This window comes from Tauraco erythrolophus, chromosome 1 (assembly GCF_009769465.1).
Source record: "Tauraco erythrolophus isolate bTauEry1 chromosome 1, bTauEry1.pri, whole genome shotgun sequence".
NCBI lineage: Eukaryota > Metazoa > Chordata > Aves > Musophagiformes > Musophagidae > Tauraco > Tauraco erythrolophus.
In genome coordinates, this window is record NC_141465.1 from 66941600 (window position 1) to 66965127 (window position 23528).

The following is a 23528-nucleotide window of genomic DNA, read 5'->3' on the forward strand; positions in this document are numbered from 1 at the left end:
TAAGCTTGTCTCAAGGTATTCCGCATGCTCTAAGGAGCAGACTTTTAAGAAAATTAACCACACCATGCCTACCCTGACAAAAAGTTAGCTTTTATCACATGGAATTAGTATATTCTAAGCTTAATCTGTTTTGCCTAAACTTTTTGTCCATGAGAAGCTTTTAAATGAGAATGAAGGCTTACCTTCAAAGATATGATAACCTGTACTGTCACCTTTGTGCATATAGTCAAATAATGAGAAGCAAGAGATTACTGGTTGGTTTCTGAACCTTTTCCAGGTGATCAGTTCTGTGCCTGTGGGGACTAAGCAAGGACCGGCTTTCAATGAGATACTGCAGGTCCCAGCTGTCAGGGCCAAGTGATGCAGGAAGCTGGCTTTGGTGCCACTCCTAGAGGAGTGGGCACCATGTGGCGCAGGAAGATAAAAGGCTGTGTTCAGAATCAACAAGGAATAAACTTTCCACTACTGCTTTCATTACCGTGAACAAAGCTGCTGTAGCTGGGAAGCCTTATATCTAAGTAAATATGGTACTTGTGAAAACTAAGAATGAGTTCTTCCAAAGCAAAAGTATTTACTGTTGAAAGAGAGTATAATTATATAATTGTGTGGTTGGTTTATGTTTTGGGATTTTTAAGTTAATGCTGTGTCCCTTTTTTTTTTCCTAAGGGAGGTGATATAACTAACCATGATGGTACAGGTGGACGGTCAATTTATGGAACAGCATTTGAAGATGAGAATTTTGAAGTGAAACACACTGGTCCTGGATTACTGTCAATGGCAAATAAGGGCAGGGATACAAATACTTCTCAGTTTTTCATAACACTTAAAAAAGCAGAACACTTGGACTTCAAGCATGTGGTATTCGGGTTTGTGAAAGATGGAATGGATGTTGTGAAAAAGATAGAATCCTTTGGTTCTCCTAAAGGGCTAGTAAATGGAAGAATTGTCATTACAGACTGTGGGCAAATATAGAACTATGGTTTTGAGTATACAGATGTTCTAGCAGTACAAATCAGTATTTAGATGTTATTGACTAATTATTTCAACTTCTTAAAATGGACACTTCTGATGTATAAATGTAAAATTACAGCTTATAGTTGGATTTTTTTATGTGTTCTGATTGATTCTTTGCATGTTAAATAAAAAGTTCAGACACTGGCATATTTCAGGTGTATTTGTGTTATCCTGACATATTTGTATTAAATGTCAAATTTTAAAAATTAAATCTTAGTCTTGTTAAAATAGATGCCTTGTCTTCACTCTGGTTTGTTCAAAAAACTTCACCTTGCATAATTTGGCTTCCTGCTCTCATAAATCTGTACTTCGAATATGCAAATTTAAGTGCCAGTTGCACCTAAAATTTTGAAGCCTTTGAAACTTACTCTCTGCACATCAAAATGGCAAGCTGAGGCAGCTAGCCAGGTGGGTGCTGGTTTGTGCTGTGTGAAGCCTTTGACTAGCACTTCAGTATTTGAAAGCTAGAGAGTAGTTCTTAAACGTTTTGATTTTTTTTTTTTTGCTAGAGGAGTGTACCTTTTTTTTTGTACATAAAATGTTTCTAAATGACTTAGTTTAGTGAAAACCATTGGGTTGACATTGGAATGTTTCCCGAAATGCTGTAGTATAGCGCGCTGCTACTCCTATCTTATGTTTGTTGGCTTCATTTCCTATGGCAGACTTCTCTGACCTCGCCGCACGACTGAATTGCCATAGCTGACGCATGTCAGGGTTGGTTTAAAACTTTGTGTCTCCACAGTGAGCGTGCATGAATAAACGTGGGGTTTTTTGAACTTCTACTCTATAGCTCAGCGCTGGCTTTATCAAGGTCTTTTTCAAGGTAACCAGTTTGGCATTATGGTCTGTAAGCTGGCAACAGGGAACTTAGGTGTTCCACTGTAAGGTTGTAAGGGTTTTTTTAAAGGAGGGCGAGAGTATTTGTCCCCAACGCTTCTGAGGGAACGCCATGTACGTAAGCATTAGACTTAGAATGGTGTAACAAAACCGGTCAGCTTTTAATTGGGTGTGTATTAATATACACTTAACCACTTTTGTTTTTCTTTTATTTCACATCTTCGCAGCTGATCGCGTGACACCTGGCTGACGGACTGCTGCTCTGCCTCTGCCGCAGCCTGTGCGGGCAGCTGTCCTGCCGCGGGGAGCGAAACGCTGGTTGCGGTGGTTCGCCGGTCCTGGCGGGGAGCACCGGCGGGCGGGGGCGGGGGAAGACCGCCTCTGCCTCCCTCCCGGCCCGGTCGGGCCGACCGCTGGCCCCGAAGCCGCGGCTTCCCGCCGTCACCGCCGTGCCCGCCCGGCCCCGGTGGGCGGTGGGAGAGTGTGCGCGTGCGCCCGTCTCCCGCCGCCTCTCGCGCCTGCGCCCGCCGCCCGGCGGTTTCTTCGAGCGCGAGCGGCGCCATGGCGGGCCCCGGGCCGGGCTTCAGCCGCGCCGCCGGGCGTCTGCAGCGGCGCTGCCGGCGCGGGCCGCCGGGGGTGAGACGGGAGCGCTGGGGCAGGGAGAGGGGGGCGGTGCGGGATGGCGGGGAGAGCCCTTCCTCGTCCCTGAGGCGCGTGGAGCGGCGGGTCTGTGTTCCCTCCTCGCGCTCGTTGTAAACCAACCCTGCGGTGTTCCGTGCAGGGGCAGTGCGAGAGCCGAACGCGGGACTCAGGGAGGCTGTAGGAGCTGAAGCGCAAAGCGCGTCCCTCCGTGCGCTACCGCTGTCCCTCTGCTCCGATTGCCTTACCGCGGGAGTGCTGACAAGCCGTCCGTGGCCGAGCGTGGCGTTCCCGGGGGTCGCGGTTCCACCACGCAGCCGCCCGCTCCCGCTGCCCCGCCCCGGGATAGGGAGGAGAAGTGAAAGGGAAAGGAAACGAGATTCCTGGGTTGAGATAAGAACAATTTAATAATAATAATAATAATAATAATAATAATATAATCATATATGATAATATATGTATGGTGATAATATATATAAGCAAGTGATGCACAGCGTAATTGCTCACCACTCACTGCCCAACACCTGTCACGTCCTGGCAAGCGATCCTGGAACAGATTAGTCCCAACACCACAATGCCGAACAAGTGAGAGACCCAAAAAGAGAGAGAGCGTCTACAAACTTCCCAATGAACCCTCATCTATATACTAAGCATGACGTTGCATGATATGGAATATTCCATTGGCCAATTTGGCCCTCAATCCTGAGTCTAAGCTCAAATCCTAAACTAGGAGTTGTGGGCCCTTTGTCCCGGCCATGCTCCCCCCAGCCTGCTGTGCTCCTGCACACTGGCAAAACATGGGAAGCTGAAAGGTCCTTCATGCCTCAGTGCCAACTATAAACATCAGTGCGCTATCGACACTCTTCTCATAACAAATCCTGTACTAAATCTGAACCACAGAGCTATTCTAGCTACTGAAAAGAAAACGAACTCTGTCCCAGACAAAACCAGGACACCTGGAAATTGCAGTTCCAAATTTTATGCCTTCCCAAAGCAGTCTGAGTAGCTTGGCACTTAGGTTTTGCCTAAAACCTTATAGCATTTGCTAGTTGGGCAAGATAATATGTGAATCCTCGCTATGATAGGCACATATTATAGCAATAACTAATTTCTTTCATATCTTCTTTTGCCACAGCAGTTGCTAGCCTTAATTAAAATGTGTCAGGAGTGCTTGTGATTTTTCATAAAGCCTAGTGGTTAGCTCTGTTTCCAGAGAGCACGATACTGTTCCATATCTGGTCAACCAGAGGAGAATCAAACCCATAGTTCATAAGGGACTGCCACAATGACCAGACAGTGAGTTATGATGGATATCATTCCCTTGCTGAGGTAAAGCAGTGTTATTTTACACCAGAAAATGCCAGGTTCTTTGCACCAATATGAATGAAGGAACTGGATTGTGATTTCTGTTTCCATTACTTGTGCTGACATGGATCTGTGTAAAACTCCAGCAGCAAGACCCCTCCTACATGCTGGTGTTTCAGAAGTCTTTGACACTTTCTAGAAGGAATACTCACTGATTAGGCACTTAATTTTGTTTTGTCTGAAGTCTTTCTGTCTTTCACAGAGATAATTTTTTGCAGTTGTGTTCTTGCATCTCTGTTCTATGGGTCAAATGCTTTCAAGTGTGTCCAGGGGATAGCAGGCCTTAAGTGTTCAAACTCGTGTGGTAAGGGAAGTAATATGTTGTAAAAATACCTGTGAGCAGCCAAAGATTAGGAGACATTGAAAGCTGGATTTGGGCTAGACACACAGTTGGACTGGAAGATCAAGTTGGTTCTGAGAATCATCAAATGAATACAGAAACCAGCTTTTTTTTTTTGGAGGAAGTGTGACTTGCCATTTTAGAATCAGGAACCGTCCCAAATATGAGGTGAAGATTTGAGTTCTTTAGCAGCTAAAACCTGGATATATTTGCCCTTAGTTCCCTCAGAAGGATTTGCAACTCAGGTAGCATTTCATGGTGCTCTAAATGCTGTTTTTCTTGGGGAGTATTCTGCTTTGAATTACAGAACTGTTCTTTAAAGAAAAATAATTTTCGAAAGGTATCTTTAAAAAACTATCACTAAGACTTTAAAGTGTAATGCTTGCAAGGAAGGAAATGCTAGATTTGTTTGTGCATTTTTTTATTTCACTAAAAAGCAGTATTTAAGTACAAGAAAATACAGCAGTTGATCAGTTCAGGCAGTGAAACACGACTAAGATCGTGAGACATGCTTTGAGTCCGATCTTTTATAATGTACATGTGACTGATTTTGCTTGGAGCCTAAAACTTCTGTCATTCGTTTTTTTAGAATGTAGTTACAAGTTAGTAGGAAAAGTAGAGCAGGAAACTGACATAAAAAGCCCAGATGTGAAGATAGATGGCACTGCTTCCCTGAGTACCTGATCCTACTTCTATGTCCTTGTTTTATGTCACTGTCTTCATAGCGTCTTGTAGTCGCTCAAATATTTTAACATAAAACGCTGTGAATATTTTATTATTATTAGACTGTGGGGAATACGTTTGCCTCTTCATATTAATATGAGGGCCATTTACATTTATGTAGTCAAAAATCCCACTTCTCTTTTCCATGTCAGTAGTTTGTAGTAAGTTCTATCACAAGGCGTTGTAACTGTTAAACAAGTGAGTTGTAACATAGGCTTTCCCTGAAAATTCTGACTATATTGCAGTGATTTTGTGCTTTCTTGTAGGATTGGCTTTCAGGAGCGTTAGATAACGAATGTAAGAGTGGAAGCTCCCCAGTATACAAAGGTAATACCAAACAATAGTGCTTTGATGCCTGTTTCAGGGAAAATACATGCTAAAACTGTATCATTCCTTAAATTTATTTTAAGGAGTTTTGTATTTTCTCATTTTAAATAGGTAGATATTCTTGATCAGGGGGTTGTGATATCTGGGAGCCAGCCTGGGAATGTTAATGTTCACATGAAGAGCACAAAGGATGCTTTAGAACAATGGTTCTAAAGAACCTGTTTGTGTTTGAGTCCTGCTTGAGGTAGTTGGTAGCTATCCAGCTCATAATGCATACATTTGACTTTAATTTAGAGATACATATACTTTTAATATTTAGAATGGCTTTGCCCTTCTTGAGAAACATGTTGCTAGTGCACGCGGACAGCAGGGTAAAACAATCTATTTATCAAATTTCAGTTATAGAAAAATTAGTAGATGAAGGCAAGATGTAAAACTTCAGAAAGACAAATCTGGTTTGAAAACCAAATAATTCTTCCTACAGTTTGAGCTGTTATGATTCTTCATTCATTTGTCAGGCTGCATCACTTTTTTTGTGGTTCTTAAATGTACACGATTACATGGCAAGCATTTCTAATAAGTCCTTGTTGATTTCTTAATGTCCGTTTCTCAAATGCAAAAGAAAATAATTTTATATATTCCAGATGACATGGACAGCTCACTGGAAAATACTGTTTCTTTATCCAAATATTCTTTAGAGTCAGAATTTACTGAAAGTGGAAGAGAGAACAGCATCAGATCTTCTAGTGATTTCCTACAAAGTTTTAAAGACTGGGATTGGTAAGAGGTGTTTTCTCTTCAGCTCTCCTTTGTCACTTATTATCTTTCATACCCAGATAAACCATGAGTAAACAATATGTTCAGATTACACAGATCCAGACTTTTTTAAGATTCTTGTTTTCTTGTTAATTAAATAACTGTTTGAGGCTCATGTATGAAATAATGTGAATGCTGATCTTGATGAGGAATATTGTCTCACTTTCTAATCTGTGTATGTTGGAATTGCTAATGGGATACAGAGATGATATAAACTGAGCTGGTGATATAAATTGAACTAGGAGGAAAGCAAGTCGCTCAGACTGATGAACAGCTTTAAGTTTATTTAGAGATAATTTGATTCCAAAAGCCAAGAAATCTCTTTTCAGGGCTTCTTTACACCAAATATGGAAAAATAATGAAAAAAAGGGGTTTGTATTTTTAGCTTTCCTGGAATTTGGTGGTTGGTGGTGAGAGAAGAATGTTGGTTTTACCTGCTGCATACATATGCTTACAGCATGAAAATTCAAGTTGTTGTTACTACTTTTATGTCAGCAATATTACTAATCGTTGTGGTTAAAATCTTGTGAGTAATAATTCCTTCCATCTAAATGATTTAACTCTGCTATTTGTTATCAGTCAAATATAAAAATCTTAGGTTGAACAATTTTTACATTTTTAGAGAAACTTCTCTCAGTGCTCTGTATGTACTATGTTAGACAGGGACTGAGTAATTTCAAATTATTGCTTTTTTGTATTTTTTTAGTTTTGATGGTGAGCAAGATTCTTTTTGTGATTCAAGTGGTCTAGAAATAGCAGAAAAGACCATTAATTGCTCGGGAACTGATGCAGTTCAAAATACAGCTGTGTATGTGGAAACAGGTAATAAGTACAGAATTTTAAGTGTTTTTACAACTTTATGTTATATCATGTAATTTAAAAAATTTTCTAGTAAATGTATTCCTATTTAGTTCAGAAATACAGTAATCAGCTAAAATGTATTTTAATTTGGAGATTTAACTTTTCATGTAAGTACGAGTAACTCCTTTAAAATTAGTTTAGGAGGTCCAGATATACTTGATGCAATGCATATATACATTTTAAAAAGAAAAATCAACCTTTTATGAAACTGGTTGTCAGATGGCTTTATAATATGAATGAAGAAACAGGGCAGGTTTTGAAGTTTTTGTTTGTTTATTTTAAGTAGCTCGCTGCATTAACAAATACTACAGTTCTGTTAAGTCAGATCTCTTTTGTCCATTTAAGGATTGAAAACTGGCAATGGGTAGAGAGATGTAATCAGTTAACTCAGGAAATTCTAGCTGGAAGATTGTAGCAGGGACCAGTTGGCATTAATTCACTGCAAGTGTTTGAAAATGTTGCCACAATTGGAGGAATTTGTGAATCAGTGTAGCTCTGTCTCTTTTGAAGAGTTTTAGGCTTAGAAGGACATTGCGGAATTCTTTTGAAAGTGTATCTGGAGGTGTGGAGACAGCCAGCCAGCCAACCCCAGGAAGGAGCAAAAAGGAATCTGAGAAGCCAGGCAGAACAATGAATGGAACTGTAGTAGACTGTCACCAAGAGGTGTATTAAATGGGTGGGGACAGTATAAGAACAGCTTTCTGAAAATAAAACAATATTTAAATTTCACTAGGAAAAATGCGTAGCTTACAGTATTTGGGATCAAAGGCAAAATAAGTGCAAAACTGATAAATACCACATACATTTGTTTCAGATATACCTATTTTTTTTTCTGGTTTGTTTTCCCTTTTTTCTTTTGTTTTGATTTATGTGGCATTGTACTAGTTACTTTCCTTCCCCCTGAAGCAGACACACTGTGGCAGAACAACAGGTTTGGTTTATTGTCCCGCTCCAGCTGTGGCGGGTGATCAACCACAGGGCTGCCTGATGCATACCACGAGTCAGCACTGATTACATTTGCTTATCTAGTGACCATTTTTCTGTTTCTTGATGCATCTTCTCATTATCCTTATTTTCTCTTCCCCAGTTGCCTGCCAAGTAAACAACCTATCCCTAATTACTTTTTCCTCATTGGCCTGAGTTTTGCTACATCTGTATGTGTTGCGGTTTAACCGCCACAGGCAGCTCAGCCCCACACAGTTGCTTGCTCATTCTCCATCCCCACCAGTATGAAGGGAGAGAATCAGGAAGGTATAAGTGAGAACTTGTGAACTGAGGTAAAGACACTTTATTAGGTAAAGCGAAAGCTGCTTGTGCACGAAAAGCAAAATAAGGAGTTTATTTACTGCTTCTCATCAGCAGACAGATGTTCAGCCATCTCCAGGAAAGTAGGGCTTCATCACACGTCACTGTGACTTGAGAAAACAAATGCCACAACTCTGAGAGTCCTCCCCTTCCTCCTTCTTCCCACAGCTTTTATTGCTGAGCACAACGTCATATAGTCTGGGACATCCCTTTGGTCAGTTGGGGTCAGCTGTCCCCAGTGTGACTCCCAACTTCTTGTGCACCCCAGCTCCTCGCTAGTGGGGCGGCATGAGAAGCAGATAAGGCCTTGACTCTGTGCAAGCACTGCTAAGCAACAGCTAAGACATCCCTGTGTTATCAGTGCTGTTTTTGTCACAAATTCAAAACATAGCCCCATACCAGCTACTATGAAGAAAATCAACTAGATCCCAGCCAAAATCAGCACGGTACCCAAACTTGTATTTCTGATACTGTCACCTAGATAATCTTGGCCTGATATGGTACCTAGGTGCAGCTGGCCTTGCAAGATGTCTCTCCCTGAAAGATCGCAATACTTCCCTTCAATTGTCTGTGAATTTTGGCTATTTATGAAATGGAGCCGTTCGTCCCTGTGCTATCTGCAGCTTTCATCAGCTTCTTACGCTGTGATCATGTCTAGCAGTTTCTCGTGTCATGTCTGTAGTTTCTTAAGTTTTGTGCTGTTAGCTTAGATGTCAGGCCAAGGTCTAGTCAGCAGTGAATCACTTGCCTGCAGCCCTTATAAAAATAATTGGAGATTTTGGCTACATTATGATTCAGTCTGTGCATAGATTTCGGACAGATATCTATGGGGTTTCTATATTGAAGTGGAGGACATAGTTTTACTTATAAAACTTCATTGATCACTGATCGATTCAAACAAGTCATAGAACACAGCTTTGAGCAATTCTCCATAATTCTTTAGGAGATTACTTTCTCATTTTGATACCTCTTGCTCTATATTTATCACTCTAAATGCCTCAAATAAGTTGTTGCTGTTTTGGAACAACAGTCATATCATTATCTATCCGGCACTAATTTTTTAATGTAAAATGGGTTTTTCTTTTCCATAGGCAGCAGCTTACCATCCCATGTGACTGCACATACACGAGAAAATATTGACCAAGATGATACCAATGGTTTGGTAAGGGATATTGTGAGTGGAACTGATGCTCAAGCATACAATAGCCAAGGCTTAGTACCGCCTCACATCAGTCAAATTTATGATGAATTATTTGTCATACATCAGAAGCTCCAGGTAGGAACTGGAATCACCTTAAAAATTTTGTTGAGTAATGTTATGAAGATTCTCACTTTTGACCAAGAATTCAGAAATTACTTACGTACTAAATCACTATTACTTGTGTACTAAAACTTAATTACTTATATGTTAAAACTATTACTTATTACTATTACGTATACTAATCTCAGTTACTTACATACTAAAACTCTGTTGTCATCCTCTAAATTAATCATTCTTCTAAATTAATTCACTGATTTGGTGGTGGTGCTTTGACTCACATTTTGGGTAGATCAGGTAAAATTCGGCTTGAGGGAGTTTGAGCACAGTGCTGCTACATCCAAGTGGAATGTCTTGGGACGCACTGGGGGCATGGAACCACCTGCAAACAGTGCTTCTCCTGAGAGCACCTGAAACTATTGTCCTATTCGCCTGACTCTGGGCGTTCAGGAGTGCTTGCCTTCACGGCCTCCTGTGAAAACCCTCTGTTCTGCCTTATCTTTACTTTTGTGCTGCTGGGGAATCCCAACAGTTCATCCCCTAGCAGGCCTAGGCCACTAACAGAAGAACCTCCTTTATGGTTTTATTCTGTTATAGCTCCCATGTTTCTGCTGGGTTCTCAGCCAGGACTGTCTTTTGCACCATACGAGATAAAAATAATTTTGTATCTCTTTTTCCTCACCACATTTTCAGGGATGCTTCCCACTAATTGAAGAAACAATACAGTAATCTAGTGTTCAAGATAGACAATTGCATCAGACTCTGTTTTGTCTTACGGTTAATGCCATTATCCAAAACTTTTGGAAGCAAAAGCCTAAGTTTAATTGTCTGGGTTTATACTTGAACAACCCTGTAGAGTCGAATTTTGCCAAGCCAAATCAAAGTCCTTTGGGTTAATGTGTGGGAAAACTGAATGTAGGTGGCCATCAGGATACTTTTAATTAGTAAGCTGTTGTGTTACACTCTATAATTTTACAACAAGCTAAGCGTATCCCTGGGAGAAAAAATTCAAATTCAGTATGAATTGTGATAATTTCATGGGTTTTAAAGCCATATCAACATCTTTTTTTCTTGATACAGAGAGAAAGTGCAGCACAGCAGGAGTATGCTCTGCAACTCCAGAAACGAGAGCGTTTTCTGACAGAGCGAGAAGCATTGATTTTTAGACATGAAGCAGCTTTGGCTAAAATAAGAGGTGTAGAGGAAGAAGTTCACACAAAATTTGGAATTATAAAAGAGGTGCAGTAATATATTTGATGACATTTATTGCTCTACATGCCATTTAACTTGTCTATACTTGTCTTAAGCCATCACGTTTTCTGAATATAATGCTTATTTCTTTAAAGTGCTTGAAATCCCCAAATGAAAGGCTTATGTAAAAAGTACCAATCAATATTGTTTGGATTTTTGTATGGCTTCTGTTTCAGAATGATGGTACATCTAGTTGTCTTATGTGTAGGTAGGTTTTACTGTTATAATTTAGAAAAGAAGGTAACTTGTTTCAAAAATAGCAAAAACTGTATCAGCAGTATTAGAGAAAAAATTGTGGTCTATCTGTAATTGAATGTAACTTAAATGAGTATCTTTGCATTAGCTGTAGTTGAAGTAGATTTCCTTGGGAAGACTTTAAGACACAATGAGATCTTATGACGTAACAACTATTGCAGAGAGTATTAGCAAAAGAACCACTCAAGAAGTTCAAAGGAAGAAAAGAGCAACCTAACTTTGGGAGTGTGGGAAGAAATGAAATGGTATGATTTTGCTGTAAGAAGAGGTAGTAATTAATAACACTGTTCTTGTGGGTGTTTGCTATTGAATTTAGGTCTTGTCAAAAGTTTTGCTTATTATCCAGAAGGTCACCAAGTCCTTAAATATGTGTACTTTGTGTCAAAACCATAAGCTGAGAAATTAAATTTTGAAATGTGCAGATAAACCTTTCCCACAAGCTGTTGAGGGAGGATAGACTACATGTTAAAAAGGGGAAAAGGTTGTCAAAGGAGCAGGACATCAACTTTTGAACAGGGAATGAATTAAGGTGTTAATTTAGGGATTTAAATCTTCTGAGCTTTAAGAATGTTACATCAGTTAGAGTACCGGCTGATGAAAACCCAGGAAAAATTAGTGGTTATGTGTGAAAATTTGTGGAGGTTAAGTGGAGTATTAAAAAGACTGAAAAATGTGGTGCCTTTCTTTTCAAGAGGGAAAGAGTTGTACAGCCATCAACTTAATGTCAGTTCTCTAAATAAATAGGTAAATAAATCATAGAATCATAGAATGGTTAGGGTTGGAAGGGACCTTAAAGATCATCTAGTTCCAACCCCCCTGCCATGGGCAGGGACACCTTCCACTACACCAGGTTGCCCAAAGCCTCATCCAACCTGGCCTTGAACGCTTCCAGGGATTGGGGCATCCACAGCTTCTCTGGGCAGCCTGTTCCAGTGCCTCACCACCCTCAGAGTGAAGTAGTCCTTCCTTAGATCTGACCTAAATCTCCCCTCTTTCAGTTTAAAGCCATTGCCCCTTGTCCTATCACTACACACCCTTGAAAAAACTCCCTCTCTAGCTTTCTTGTAGGCTCCCTTTAGGTACTGGAAGGCTGCTAGAAGGTCTCCCTGGAGCCTTCTCTTCTCCAGGCTGAACAACTCCATCTGTCTCAGCCTGTTTTCATAGGAGAGGTGCTCCAGCCCTCTGATCATCTTCATGGCCCTCCTCTGGACCCACTCCAACAGGTCCATGTCTTTCTTGTGCTGGGGGCCCCAGAGCTGAATGAAGTAGTGCAGATGGGGTCTCACTAGAGCAGAGTAGAGGGGCAGAATCACCTCCCTCGACCTGCTGGCCATGCTTCTTTTGATGCAGCCCAGGATACGGTTGGCTTTCTGGGCTGCCAGCTCATGTTGAGCTTCTCATTAGCCAACACTCCCAAGTTTTTTTCCTCAGGGCTGCTCTCAATGCATTCTCCACCCAGCCTGTACTTGTGCTTGGGATTGCCCCAACCCATGTGCAGGACCTTGCACTTGGACTTGTTGAACTTCATGAGGTTCTCACAGGCCCACCTCTCCAGCCTATCAAGGTCCCTCTGGATGGCATCCCTTCCCTCCAGTGAGTCAACCACACCACACAGCTTGGTGTCGTCAGCAAACTTGCTGAGGGTGCACTCGATCCCACTGTCTATGTTACCGACAAATGTGTTAAACAGTACCCGTCCCAATACCGACCCCTGAGGAATGCCACTTGTCACTGGAATCCTGAAACAAGTGATGAACAAACCACGGGAAGCACAATGCAAAAATAACTACTAGCATAGGTTAATCATAAATTGTCAAATCAATCTTACTTCCTTTACAGCAAGGTAATGGGCGTTGCTAATAGGGGAGTAGTAGTTATATATGTGTCTGGACTTAATTAGAAATTTTTTATACTGTTTTGGATGGCTTTTTCGTAATCATGTTAGGAAAGCATAGCGTAGATGTAATGCAGTTGGTGTAAAGCTGTAGTGAGACAGTAGTTCACAGTAAAGTTGAAGGAATGTACTTAGTGGATTCTGGAATATCTTTTCAGTCCAGTTTTATTCAATATTTTCAATAAGAAGTTTGATGGAGAGAAAGAGCACATTTATTAATTTTGAAAAAAATGGCAAGTGAGGGAGAATGTCAAGCATGCTGAGAAAGAACGTTAGGATTAAAATTGATCTTGACAAATTGAGGATATGGCAGGTCTGAAAAAAAAACATCCTATTCAGAGTTGTGAGTGTACAGTATTGCACTTGAATAGAAATAGCAGCTGCAGAAATAGAGGATGATGAGCAGCTGCAGAAATAGAGGATGATGAGCAGATGCATTAAGGGCAAAAGTGCCAAGCTTCAGCTACATAAAAGGCTGCAACAAAGAGGAAGAAACTAATATTTTTTTCATGTCTGTGATAGGAGAAGTAGTAGTAGTAAGGGAGAATTAGGTTAAGTATTATGGAAAAAATGAGATTGAAACAGAAACAGTTAAGCGTAGGGACAGGTAGATTGGTAAGACTGCAGCGTGCAGCGGTTCAAGTATCGGAGGACTTCAGAACAGAGTAGGCAAACATCTGGCAGGAATGAAATGATATAGCTGATTATGATATGGATGGCATCATCTGATTTGCTTATGCAAATGGATGGCTTAGACTTCCTGGCATCACTACAACCTCATGGCTTAACAACTGAATTGGTTTTACTTATCTTTCATGTTAATTTTTCTCTACTGATTCTTCCTAAAGCAGCTATTGAACTTCAAATAAAGCTCTTAACTGTGTATGTAGAAAACATTCCATATGATGTCATAGGATGCACTCAATTATATGTTGTCAATGTCTACATGTTTATGGGCACGAAAAGGGGATCTGTCATTTCATGTCATCTTAGCCAAGTGTGGGTAGGTGCTTTAGACGAGAGTATCGTTCCCGTGGCTGTTTTGATCCTATTGACTGAAGCAGAGCAGCAGTTGAGAAAAAAGGAATTGTCGATGGTTTTCCTGTGTAGCTGGAATGGAAGTTACTGTGCTTCCAAGCAGAAATATAGAGAAGGATCTCTTCAGAGCTTGCTTCATTTAAATTCTACTGTGCTTTAATTGTACATTTCTTACATTTGCACATGTAAGAAGAGAGGGTGTGACTGGAAGTGGAAAAGTAGAGTGAGTGTGTGAATGAGTGAAGAATAGTGAATTCATGGAAGGCATTTCATATATATACTTATATATTGAATATATATAAATTCATATATACTTAGATATATAGCTAGAATATTTTCAGTAAAATAAAACTTGACTGATGCACTGATGTCCAGAGAAGATTAAATCTAAAATAAGATTCAGGGGAATGAGAAGAATGGCAGTGGATATGCAGGTTGTAGTTAGCAATTCATGTGCTTGCGCTGTAAACCGGAGCACAAATCTAAGAGGCATAGGATTAGTTTTCTTGCTCTGCGTGATTCAGAGTGAGCAAAGCCAGAAAAGCTAGTTGAAACCTCAAAAGTTGCTGCAAAACAGAAACACAATTTTTTGTAATTATGTGGAAGAATAAGCTGTAAATAAAAGCTTTGTCATTGGTTTTAGTTCACAAACCTTTCCCACATCTGACTTGTCTGAGAAATGTGCATATTGATATCCTCTGTTTTGGGTAGAATCTGGAAAGAATAAGAGCAATTGGCTGTGCACATTGCTCTGAGTTTCTTCATAGATTCTTCTTAATATGCGTTGTGGATGTTTTTCTCACTACTGGTTGAACGTGCAAATTTGATCTTTGAAAGTTTGTCCTATTATTTTAGCACTAAAATGGAACTTAAATTAAAATAGTCTCTTGTAAATCATGTTTTTAAATTTGATATTTCTATAGCAACACGAGGCAGAAGTTAAACAGCTGATAGAAGCTTTGAGAGAAATAACTAAAGAAAACAGGAGGCTGAAGTCATCATTTGACACCTTGAAGGAAATGAATGACTCTTTAAGAAAACAGGTAAAATTAGTTATTTCCTGTTATCAATAATTTTACACATTACAGTCAACAGTTTTAAATATTTGAACAGCTTCAGTCTGCAAAATTGCTGATTTTTTGTTTCTGTGAGACAAGAATTGGATGAATGACTGAAAGTACTTTCTGCACCTTTTTTTAGTACTTGAAATTTAGCCTTTCTGATCTTTTACAATATAAAAAAAGTTGGACTTACTCCTCTAACCCACTAGCAACAGCTGATTGTTAGGAAGGACAAATCCATATCCTCTGAAGCAAATTGAGAGTGGGTGGAGAGAAAGTACTTTATAACATAATAGAATCCACCCTGTGCCGAGTTGCTGTACTGATTCTGTTAAATAAAAAGTAGAATGTGTATTTCTAACCTCGTGTTTGTTCAGTATTTTCAGTTATTTTTACAAATGTTAATTAAGGCAGAATTTTCTCAGTTCTTAAACTGAAACAGTGGTTCATAATAATGCAGAGAGTAAGAATTTCCATCTCACTTGTGACTGTTAAATCTGATCTAAAAGGCTGACACAAAAGTTACTGTCTAAACTATTTGGCCATTGTTTATTCAGTGAATTAATTGCAGTTCTGATAGTCTGGGTATGATAAAAATTTACATCAGAGCCTTATTCTTTCTCTTAGAGAAGGTCCAAACTAACTCCTAGGATGTTGGTGGTTTTGATGCAACCCATCTGTCTCTTTATTTCACCTCACTATAAAAATCTTTGCATTTCTGTGCAAACTGACGGTTTCCGTGATAATCATGCTCTTCATTGTTGCATATGTAAAGTATGTTTCTTATGTTTAAAGGGAGGTTACAGTTTCCCCTCATCTTTTCTCACAGAGCAAAGTGTTTCTATAGCATGGTCAGTAACTGTTTCATTCTACAGAGAAGAAAACTTCCACCCTCTGCATTAAGAAGACTGTTAAACCTGTCTTGAAGCGTTCACTCCATTTTCATGTCACTTTTTCATGAAAAGTAATCAAATGCGTAGTGCCCATGTATCTAGAGTGACATTATAGTGCTTATTCTTCCCAAGCAAGTTGAAAGGTTGGTCTGCAGGTCAACAAAGAGCTACTGCTGTCTTATTTGTCCTGGCACAGGTTGCCCAGAGAGGTGGTGGAGTCCCCTACCTTGGAGATATTCAAAAGCTGCCTGGACATGGTCCTGGGCAACCAGTTCTTGGTGGTCCTGGTTAAGCTGAGGGGTTGGGCCACCTCCAGAGGTGCTGGGCAACCTCAACCATTCTGTGACTCTGTGATTTGTCGATGAGGTGGATAATGATTTTGTTTCTCTCACTTTACATCTTGGAATAAAAAAAAATGAACTTAAATAATTTAGCAGCTCAGCAGCCACATTAAATTATTGCAGTGTGATAATTAAATCAAGAAGTGAGTTCTGAATTTACAGATACTTTAACATTTTGTCATTCTTTCAGTTAAATGATGTAACTGAGCTGAACAAGAAGTTGGAAGGTCAAGCAAGAAAAGCACAAGCTCGTTTAGAGAATCTACAAGTAAGGTTTGTTCTTACATGTACCTGCTTCCTTTATGGGTAACAAATGAAATATAATTCTTTGTTACATTTTGTTGTAGAGGAAGCATGAATTTTTAATGGTACAGAAGTCTAAGGATATATGTCAAGTGGTGCAACAAAGTAAACCTGTCAAGCAAGAAAAAGTGATGGTAACATCAAAAATTGCAAAGGTAAGAATTGGGAAAATGAAAGATTAATTCTAAAGGCATTAGGCAATGGAACATTCTCTGTGTATCTGCTAGAAATTAGAAAATGTAACTTCAAATTTTATGGATTTTATGAGTGATTTAGTTACAGTAAGAGAAGATAGAGATTATACTGGGAGAAAACAGGCAGTTAACAAAGAATTAGGCTTGTTGCTAAAAGTAAGTCTGTTGGATTTCGTGTTGTGTATGTGTATATTTTTATTGATATGTTTTCCTCTTCCTGTCATGTCATCTATCGTCTGTCAATTAAAATTAAAATTATATCCTGCTTACACTGTAACTGGTTTCTTTCCCTGTGTCAGAGCAAATCTTAAACTCATTCTGGTTATTGCTACAGTAAAGCACTGTTCTTCTGAATATCACTAGCTAAAAAGTAGTCAGTCAGAGGTATCAGATTAAGAATTTTAATTTTGTAAGCCAGTAGTGATTGTATTACTGTTATTTTTTTGAGAAATAATCTTTAATAAGTGAAAGAGAGTAAATACGGTGTTCCTACACAGGTCCAAAATGATCACCTTGTTTTCCTTAAAATATCTTCTTACATCACTTGATGAAATGCTTTCTGTCTCTGTGTTCTTCTGTTTAGTAGCAAGTCCTCTGGTAGTGCTCTGCCAACATCTCCCAACTGGTAATGATTTTCTCCAGCTAGAGGCTAAACTGTAAAATGGGAAAGAGATATTCACACAGTCCCACTTAATTAATCTACATCAGATGCCTTAAAACTGTGCTGTCTATATATAGCCAACACACTCTGTTTGCGTAGGTTTTAGTGTACTTTGATTGCAAGTGAAATATAAGCAGTTTCAGTAGTTATAGTTCTGAGCGAAGAGGATAACAGTTGTCTGAGGGCAGATACAAGAAAACCTTTGAAGTCTTTAGAGAACTGTTCGTGCAGCCTCTCTTCAGGTATCTCTGCATATCTTTCATAGAGTATTTCATTGCAGTGTAGTACAGGGACAGAATGACAATTTCATGAAGTCTTTGTTATTATTGCAACAGTGCTTGCTACCCAGTTAAATTTTAACAACAATGGATTATATGAAATAAAGCAAAGGGGATCTAGTGCATTGAAATGAGAATTTCCACATGCCAAGAACATTAAAGATTTGCTTTTTCCTGTAATTCATTTGGCCAAAATTATAAAATGAAGTGATTATATGTGTGAAAATCTTTTCCCAGGCCTTTTGTAATCGTTTATCTAAGTACAAAACAAATAATGTGCGTATGTTTTGACACCCAGAAACCATCACACATAGTACCTGTTCTGCAGTAGGGATGGGAGTCGGGGGTGTGAGAGAGAGAGAAACCATGAAGGGATCTCTTCTTCTGGGTCTCTTTCATGGTCCTGTCCATGGAGAGAAGCGCCTCCTGTTTGGCCATTCAGGATATTAAATAATTTTCTTGCAAGAAAGCAACTCTATTCATGAAGGACGTTCACAGGAGAACTTCTTGTTGCCGTTTTAGACAAAGGCAGAGCCAAGCAGTAGGTGTGATCACTGGTAGCAAATGAGAGCTGCCTGCAGGCTCCTGTTACGGTGAGCTGGTGGAGTCTATCCTGCGGCCAAGCACAGGATGAACTGTGCAGTTGATTGATCTGTGCAGCACAGCTCAGGCTGTGCCTGATCAGGTTAACTGTGATGTGACTGTGATTCCTGACTCCTTGATGTGCAGTGGTCTCTGGGACAGCTTTGCCATCTTCCACCCCTTGATCCACATACAGTTTACTTTTCCCCGAGATAATATAAATTACAGGTTATATTAATAGCATATGGGCTTCTCAAACCCCAGGTACAAGGCCCAACATAGTACACATGGCCTGTTCAAGATCACTAATTCCTTGAATATAACGTTTTCTGCATGCTTCTAATACAGTAAGTTACCTTCCAGATTTTATCAGGCATACGCTCATCATCCTGTAGATTATGCATAATATTTCAGAACTAATGTACTTGCGTATATTTCAGTCTGTTACTATCTTGACTTAGAAAAATCATGAAAATCTGAAATTCACGAAAAATCATGAAAAAGCTGAAATATCTGGTGTTGTGGATGTATTACAGCTACCACTGAATTCACAAGTTTATGAGCTCTTAACTTTTCTTATGGATTGGATCTCAGACCAGCACCTTAGCAAAATAAAAATAAAAGAAGAAAGAGAGGACAGTTGTAAACTTCTGGTTACCCAGACCTCCAAAAAAACCTGCACCCAGGACAGGTGTATGAAGGTAAAAAGATTTGGATTGTTTGCTTGTGTTAATATGTTTTCAGATTTATGGAGTTTTTTACATGATTTTGAGAATATAGTAGGTTAGCATGCTTTATACATGCTTTGGATACAGTAATTGAAGCAAAATCACTGTTAATAAGTCAGTATTAATTCCAGCAGTGACATACAGTAGGTAATTTATCATTTGTAAAGCATACAGATCATTTTTAAGGAAAAGTGTGGTGGTCATTCTCAACTTGAGAGCTTCATCATTTTATTTCAGGTCACGGCTGTCAGTTTATAATTTTTCTTTATGTGCGTTTTATGTGTAACGCTGTACATAATTCCTTTTTTTTCTAAGGAGGTGAACATGTCTAATTTAAAATATTTTGATGCCTATTTTAGGTATTAAAGTTTCAATTTATGACTGATAAAAGGTTGTACTATGCTCTACTTTTAACGCTTTTATTTCTGGAGATACCAAGGTTTGGAAATCCATGAGGTGTCCAGAAAATCTACTTCTACTGGTTTTATTCATTATATTAAAGATTTATAGCCATTGGGTTTGGATTTTCTGAGATTAAGCTCATATGATGTATCTCCACTTTTACATGTAAACCTCTGTAAAATGTAAAATCTGTGTATGCCTATAAATCTGTTACCTGCACTGGTTCTGCCCAGTAAGTGTTTGCATATGTAATCTGTTAAACTGCAACAGAAAGTTTTGAGTTTTGTTTGTTTGTTTTTCACTTATGGTTAGCTTATACAGTAATTTCATATACTGCATGTAATTTTACTTTTGTATATTTTTACAGCTTTTACCTATAGCTACTGAGCAACTCCAGTGGATGCCATTTGTGAATCCTAAACTACACATGCCTGTGTTAAAATTTATTTATTGGTCTATAAGACAGCTAGACACTGGTATTCAGGTAAAACAAATAGTCTTCTTGCAGGATGTTTTTTTACAAACTAAATTCCCAGAAGATATTAAGGGATTTTGTGTTTTAAATATGTATGAAAAGAGGATGTTTTCAAGTAGTATATGTGAAAGAAACTCTGCTGTCTTTGCAAAGCATAAATTCATAGTATTTACCACAGGTACAGAGCAAATGAAAAAAAAAATTCTTTTTCAAATTAATTTATATTTTGCATTGTGTTTCTAAACATAGCTTTCATAAATATGTGATCTCTGTTGTGGTGTTTAAGTATCTCAGAAATTATATTTTTACATATGTACTTACAGAACTTTTGCACTAGAACAGGCAATATTTTCAGCTTCACTTTATACATGAGATTTATTGAAATTGGTGGAAGTGTGTGGCAAAGCAGCAAAGGAATTTTGATTTTTCTGTTCTCTGCTCAGTGTCTAACCACAAGACATTCCTTATTCCCTTTGACTAGACTGCTGTAAGAAAATATTTAGCAGTATAATAAAGAAAAAGACAGTAGCTATACTGTAAAGACTCAGTATATTGCATAGTGCTGTCAGTAGTGCATTTGCTAAAGCAAAAAGTAGGAAACTTTGTAAATATCTTGAGTTTAAATTCAATAGAATAGTAAGCTGTTGGTTCTAGTGCTGATAAGAAAGTATATTTTAAATGAGCATATTATGAAGTAATATTTCTGTGTATTTTATGATGAAAAGTCTAATAGATCTTACCTGTATCGTGCTCTTCAAGTTGATGTTTAGACCTCGATTCTGTAAACGCTTTTGCAAGACAGAACTTCAGGCATCCTTACAAAATAGGGTTGACTGAAGCTGCGCTTATTCTGGATCCAGAGGCAACTTAAATGGTGTTAGCGTATCAGGGGCCCTCAGTAACTAGTCTCTCTGTGATATGTGATAAGGTGCTGTGATAACGTCGTTCAACTGCTTTTGGAACACCAAGAAGTATCTCCTGTACCGATTATATTCTGATACATGACCAAACCATTTGCTATTTAATATTTAATCGCTAGGGGAACATATTAAAACATAGGGGTTTAATGTGGTTTAATGTTTACACTAACTGTGTGCATTGTTTGAAATAGCATGCCACGATGACATCAACAATGAGGAGACTTGGTGAAGATATTTTCAAAGGCGTAGTAAGTAAGGGAAATCCACATAGTTCTTCTGAACAGTCTACAGAGAGTAAATCAAAATCAGCAGCTTTCTTTAAGAGTTCCTGTATGCCTTTGAGGTTTCTGTCAACTTTAATTGTGCTTAAAACAGTGACACAAGGTAAGTTCTGATTTTTTTTTTAAGTTTATTTTTTAATTTCAAAATAAAATAATGGACAAAAAAACATTTCAGTGATACTGTAGTGAACAGTGCCTGGACAAAAAACTATTTCAGTGATACTGTAGTGAACAGTGTTTTTACTTGAGTTTTACTACATTGTGAAGCAAAATGTACTGGAAACAAGTATGAATCTTGCTATTATTCATTTCATATTGGAATTTATGTGTTCCTTTTAATATGGCGATTTCTTGTCAGATACGCCAACGTTTCTGAAGAAGGGGAAAAGAGGTGTTGGTAATTCTGTCAAACTGTCACTACAGCAGTAATTGGATTGCCAAGATCTTTACTGCATAGAATGGCACAGCTAGTTTCTCTTTTATAAACTGAAATAAGTAGCAGATTTTGGACAATTCTAGAATTTCACTGTCCTGTTTAAGCTAGTAGTTTGTTTACCTATCCCCTGAAAGGCTGGTCAGCTGCAGTGTCAAGTATTTCTTCTGTGACATAGTTGGTTACAAGTTTGCTGCATTTGTCTTCATAGATAAATCTAATGTTCATAGGTAATTCTGATGTATCTGTAGTCACACTGAGAAAGCCACTTGTGTAGTGGATTGTAATTGTTAGGTTGAATGATAATACAATATATGTCCTGAAATTGCTTTGCTCCTTGGTCTAAGTTTAGTATGCAGTTCATACTCCAGCCCTTACCTGTCGGCTACTCCCCTCTTCTCCTACCAAGTCTGGCACTGCAAATGACTACCCATAAAACATTATAAACATTGAAAAATACCATTCTGTGAAATTGTCAGTTCTTGATAAGATTGTCCATTGAGATTACACTGTTAAATAGACTCATTTACAAAGGCACCATGTTCTGTAAAAATGTTTTAGACTTCAAAGCCACCTGTCTAGCACAAAAAGTGGCCTTTTTGTCCAAAATCTTCCAAACTTCCTCTGTTGATGCAGTATAGTAGTATACTTTGTTAACAAGGCAAAAGCAAACAAAGTCATATCAGGACATAACACAGTTCTGAAAATTGTGACTTCTGCTTCAGGTTGTAACAGGTTACTCCACTTAGGCAGTTTTCAAGATGCTGTGGCAAATCTTCTCGGTAGGGCCTTCTTTGAAACTAGATATGATCTGAGAAGACCGAAACATTTTCTTTAAAGTGATGGCAAAAATGGACTGCTTCTTGTGAGCTCTGAGTGTTGAGCACACTGAGAAGAGGAACGAACTCAGATTTTTAATGCTTTCCTTTTTTATCCTTTTGACATAGAGATTGGTGTACAATTTTGTATCAGAACCCAGATAAGAAAAACCTTCAATCACTCTGATTTATAGAGATATTTAAAAAATAACTTACAGGTTAACTTTGGTCATTTAAAGAGATTCTTACCTATTTCTAACTTACATATGACTTCTTTGGAAACTTCAACAGTAGTACTTAATCTGAATTATTCTTGAAGGTTCTTGATTCCTAAATCTGCAGATTTGATGAGTAATCCAGAAGAATGTCTTATTTTGACTTCTATTATTAGCTTTCTCTTTTGACTTTGTTTTAATTCAATCATGATTTCAATGATTGCTGTGAAGCAATTTTGTTCACCTATGCTAAAAGAGTCCATCAGCATAAAAGCAACAGAGTTGATAGGTCCCCTCTGAATCCTAAATGCAATATAATTGCCACATATTATCAAGTTGAGCTTCTAACGATATAAAGACTTGATTTTTTGTGCATTTATTTCTTTGGGAAAAAAAAGAAAAATACAAATACCCTCTTAAACAATATAATCCAGACAGCCTTCAATGCCTATTAGTGGATTATTATATCTGAAACAGCTACATCATTTTCAGCTCACACTTTTGCCTTTTGTTAATCAAAAAGAATTGGGGGTGCATGTAAGGGGGCATCACAGAGTGAGTGACTTTTTCCTTTCATTGTGAGTTTTTTTTCTGTTTCCATTTTGTTCCGAGATCCTCCCACCTTTCACACTAGCAGAAGATGTAGAATAGTAGTGTAAAGTAGAATTCTCTACTTAAAACCTATATGATTTTGTGGTGGCAGAGAAATAGGGAAGGTTGGGTCTTCCCCAGAAGGTAAAGGTTTCAAAGTAAACACTACGATTTAAAAAGAGTCAGATTATGTCTCGACAGGGTGAGAAAAAAACTGTGGAAAATATATCTCAAAGAATAGAGTAACTGTTCTCCCAGATGATATGTTAACTGCCACCTTCAGTTACGAAGCCTTTTGTCTCTTCAAGGGAAACAGGGAACAAGAAGTTCAGATTACAGATCCTTTTTGTGGAAGCCAGGCAGAAAACACTAATTATATACCACTAAGAGCAGGTGTAAGAAGTGATTACTGCCTACCTGCAGCAACTT

General features: G+C 38.5%; 2 protein-coding genes across 7 annotated transcripts in view; both read left to right on the top strand.

Annotated features, from left to right (window-relative positions):
- The window catches only part of RGPD4 (RANBP2 like and GRIP domain containing 4), a 33377-nt gene extending 32147 nt beyond the window's left edge, over window positions 1-1230 (top strand). For all 5 annotated transcript variants that reach the window (XM_086619688.1, XM_086619703.1, XM_086619695.1 and 2 more), the window contains one exon: window positions 667-1230. In XM_086619688.1, coding sequence (XP_086475814.1) covers window positions 667-972 — 306 coding nt within the window. In that variant the 3' untranslated portion in view covers window positions 973-1230. The remainder of the gene's footprint in view (window positions 1-666) is intronic.
- Window positions 1231-2412: 1182 nt separating this feature from the next.
- The window catches only part of CCDC138 (coiled-coil domain containing 138), a 42840-nt gene continuing 21724 nt past the window's right edge, over window positions 2413-23528 (top strand). Inside the window, exons 1-12 of one of the 2 annotated variants that reach the window (XM_086610588.1) lie at window positions 2413-2487; window positions 5185-5245; window positions 5890-6025; window positions 6768-6883; window positions 9319-9503; window positions 10566-10724; window positions 14847-14966; window positions 16409-16486; window positions 16566-16676; window positions 18773-18937; window positions 19734-19850; window positions 20953-21145. In XM_086610588.1, coding sequence (XP_086466714.1) covers window positions 2413-2487; window positions 5185-5245; window positions 5890-6025; window positions 6768-6883; window positions 9319-9503; window positions 10566-10724; window positions 14847-14966; window positions 16409-16486; window positions 16566-16676; window positions 18773-18937; window positions 19734-19850; window positions 20953-21145 — 1516 coding nt within the window. The remainder of the gene's footprint in view (window positions 2488-5184; window positions 5246-5889; window positions 6026-6767; window positions 6884-9318; window positions 9504-10565; window positions 10725-14846; window positions 14967-16408; window positions 16487-16565; window positions 16677-18772; window positions 18938-19733; window positions 19851-20952; window positions 21146-23528) is intronic. The other variant, XM_086610593.1, reaches the window with a different exon arrangement.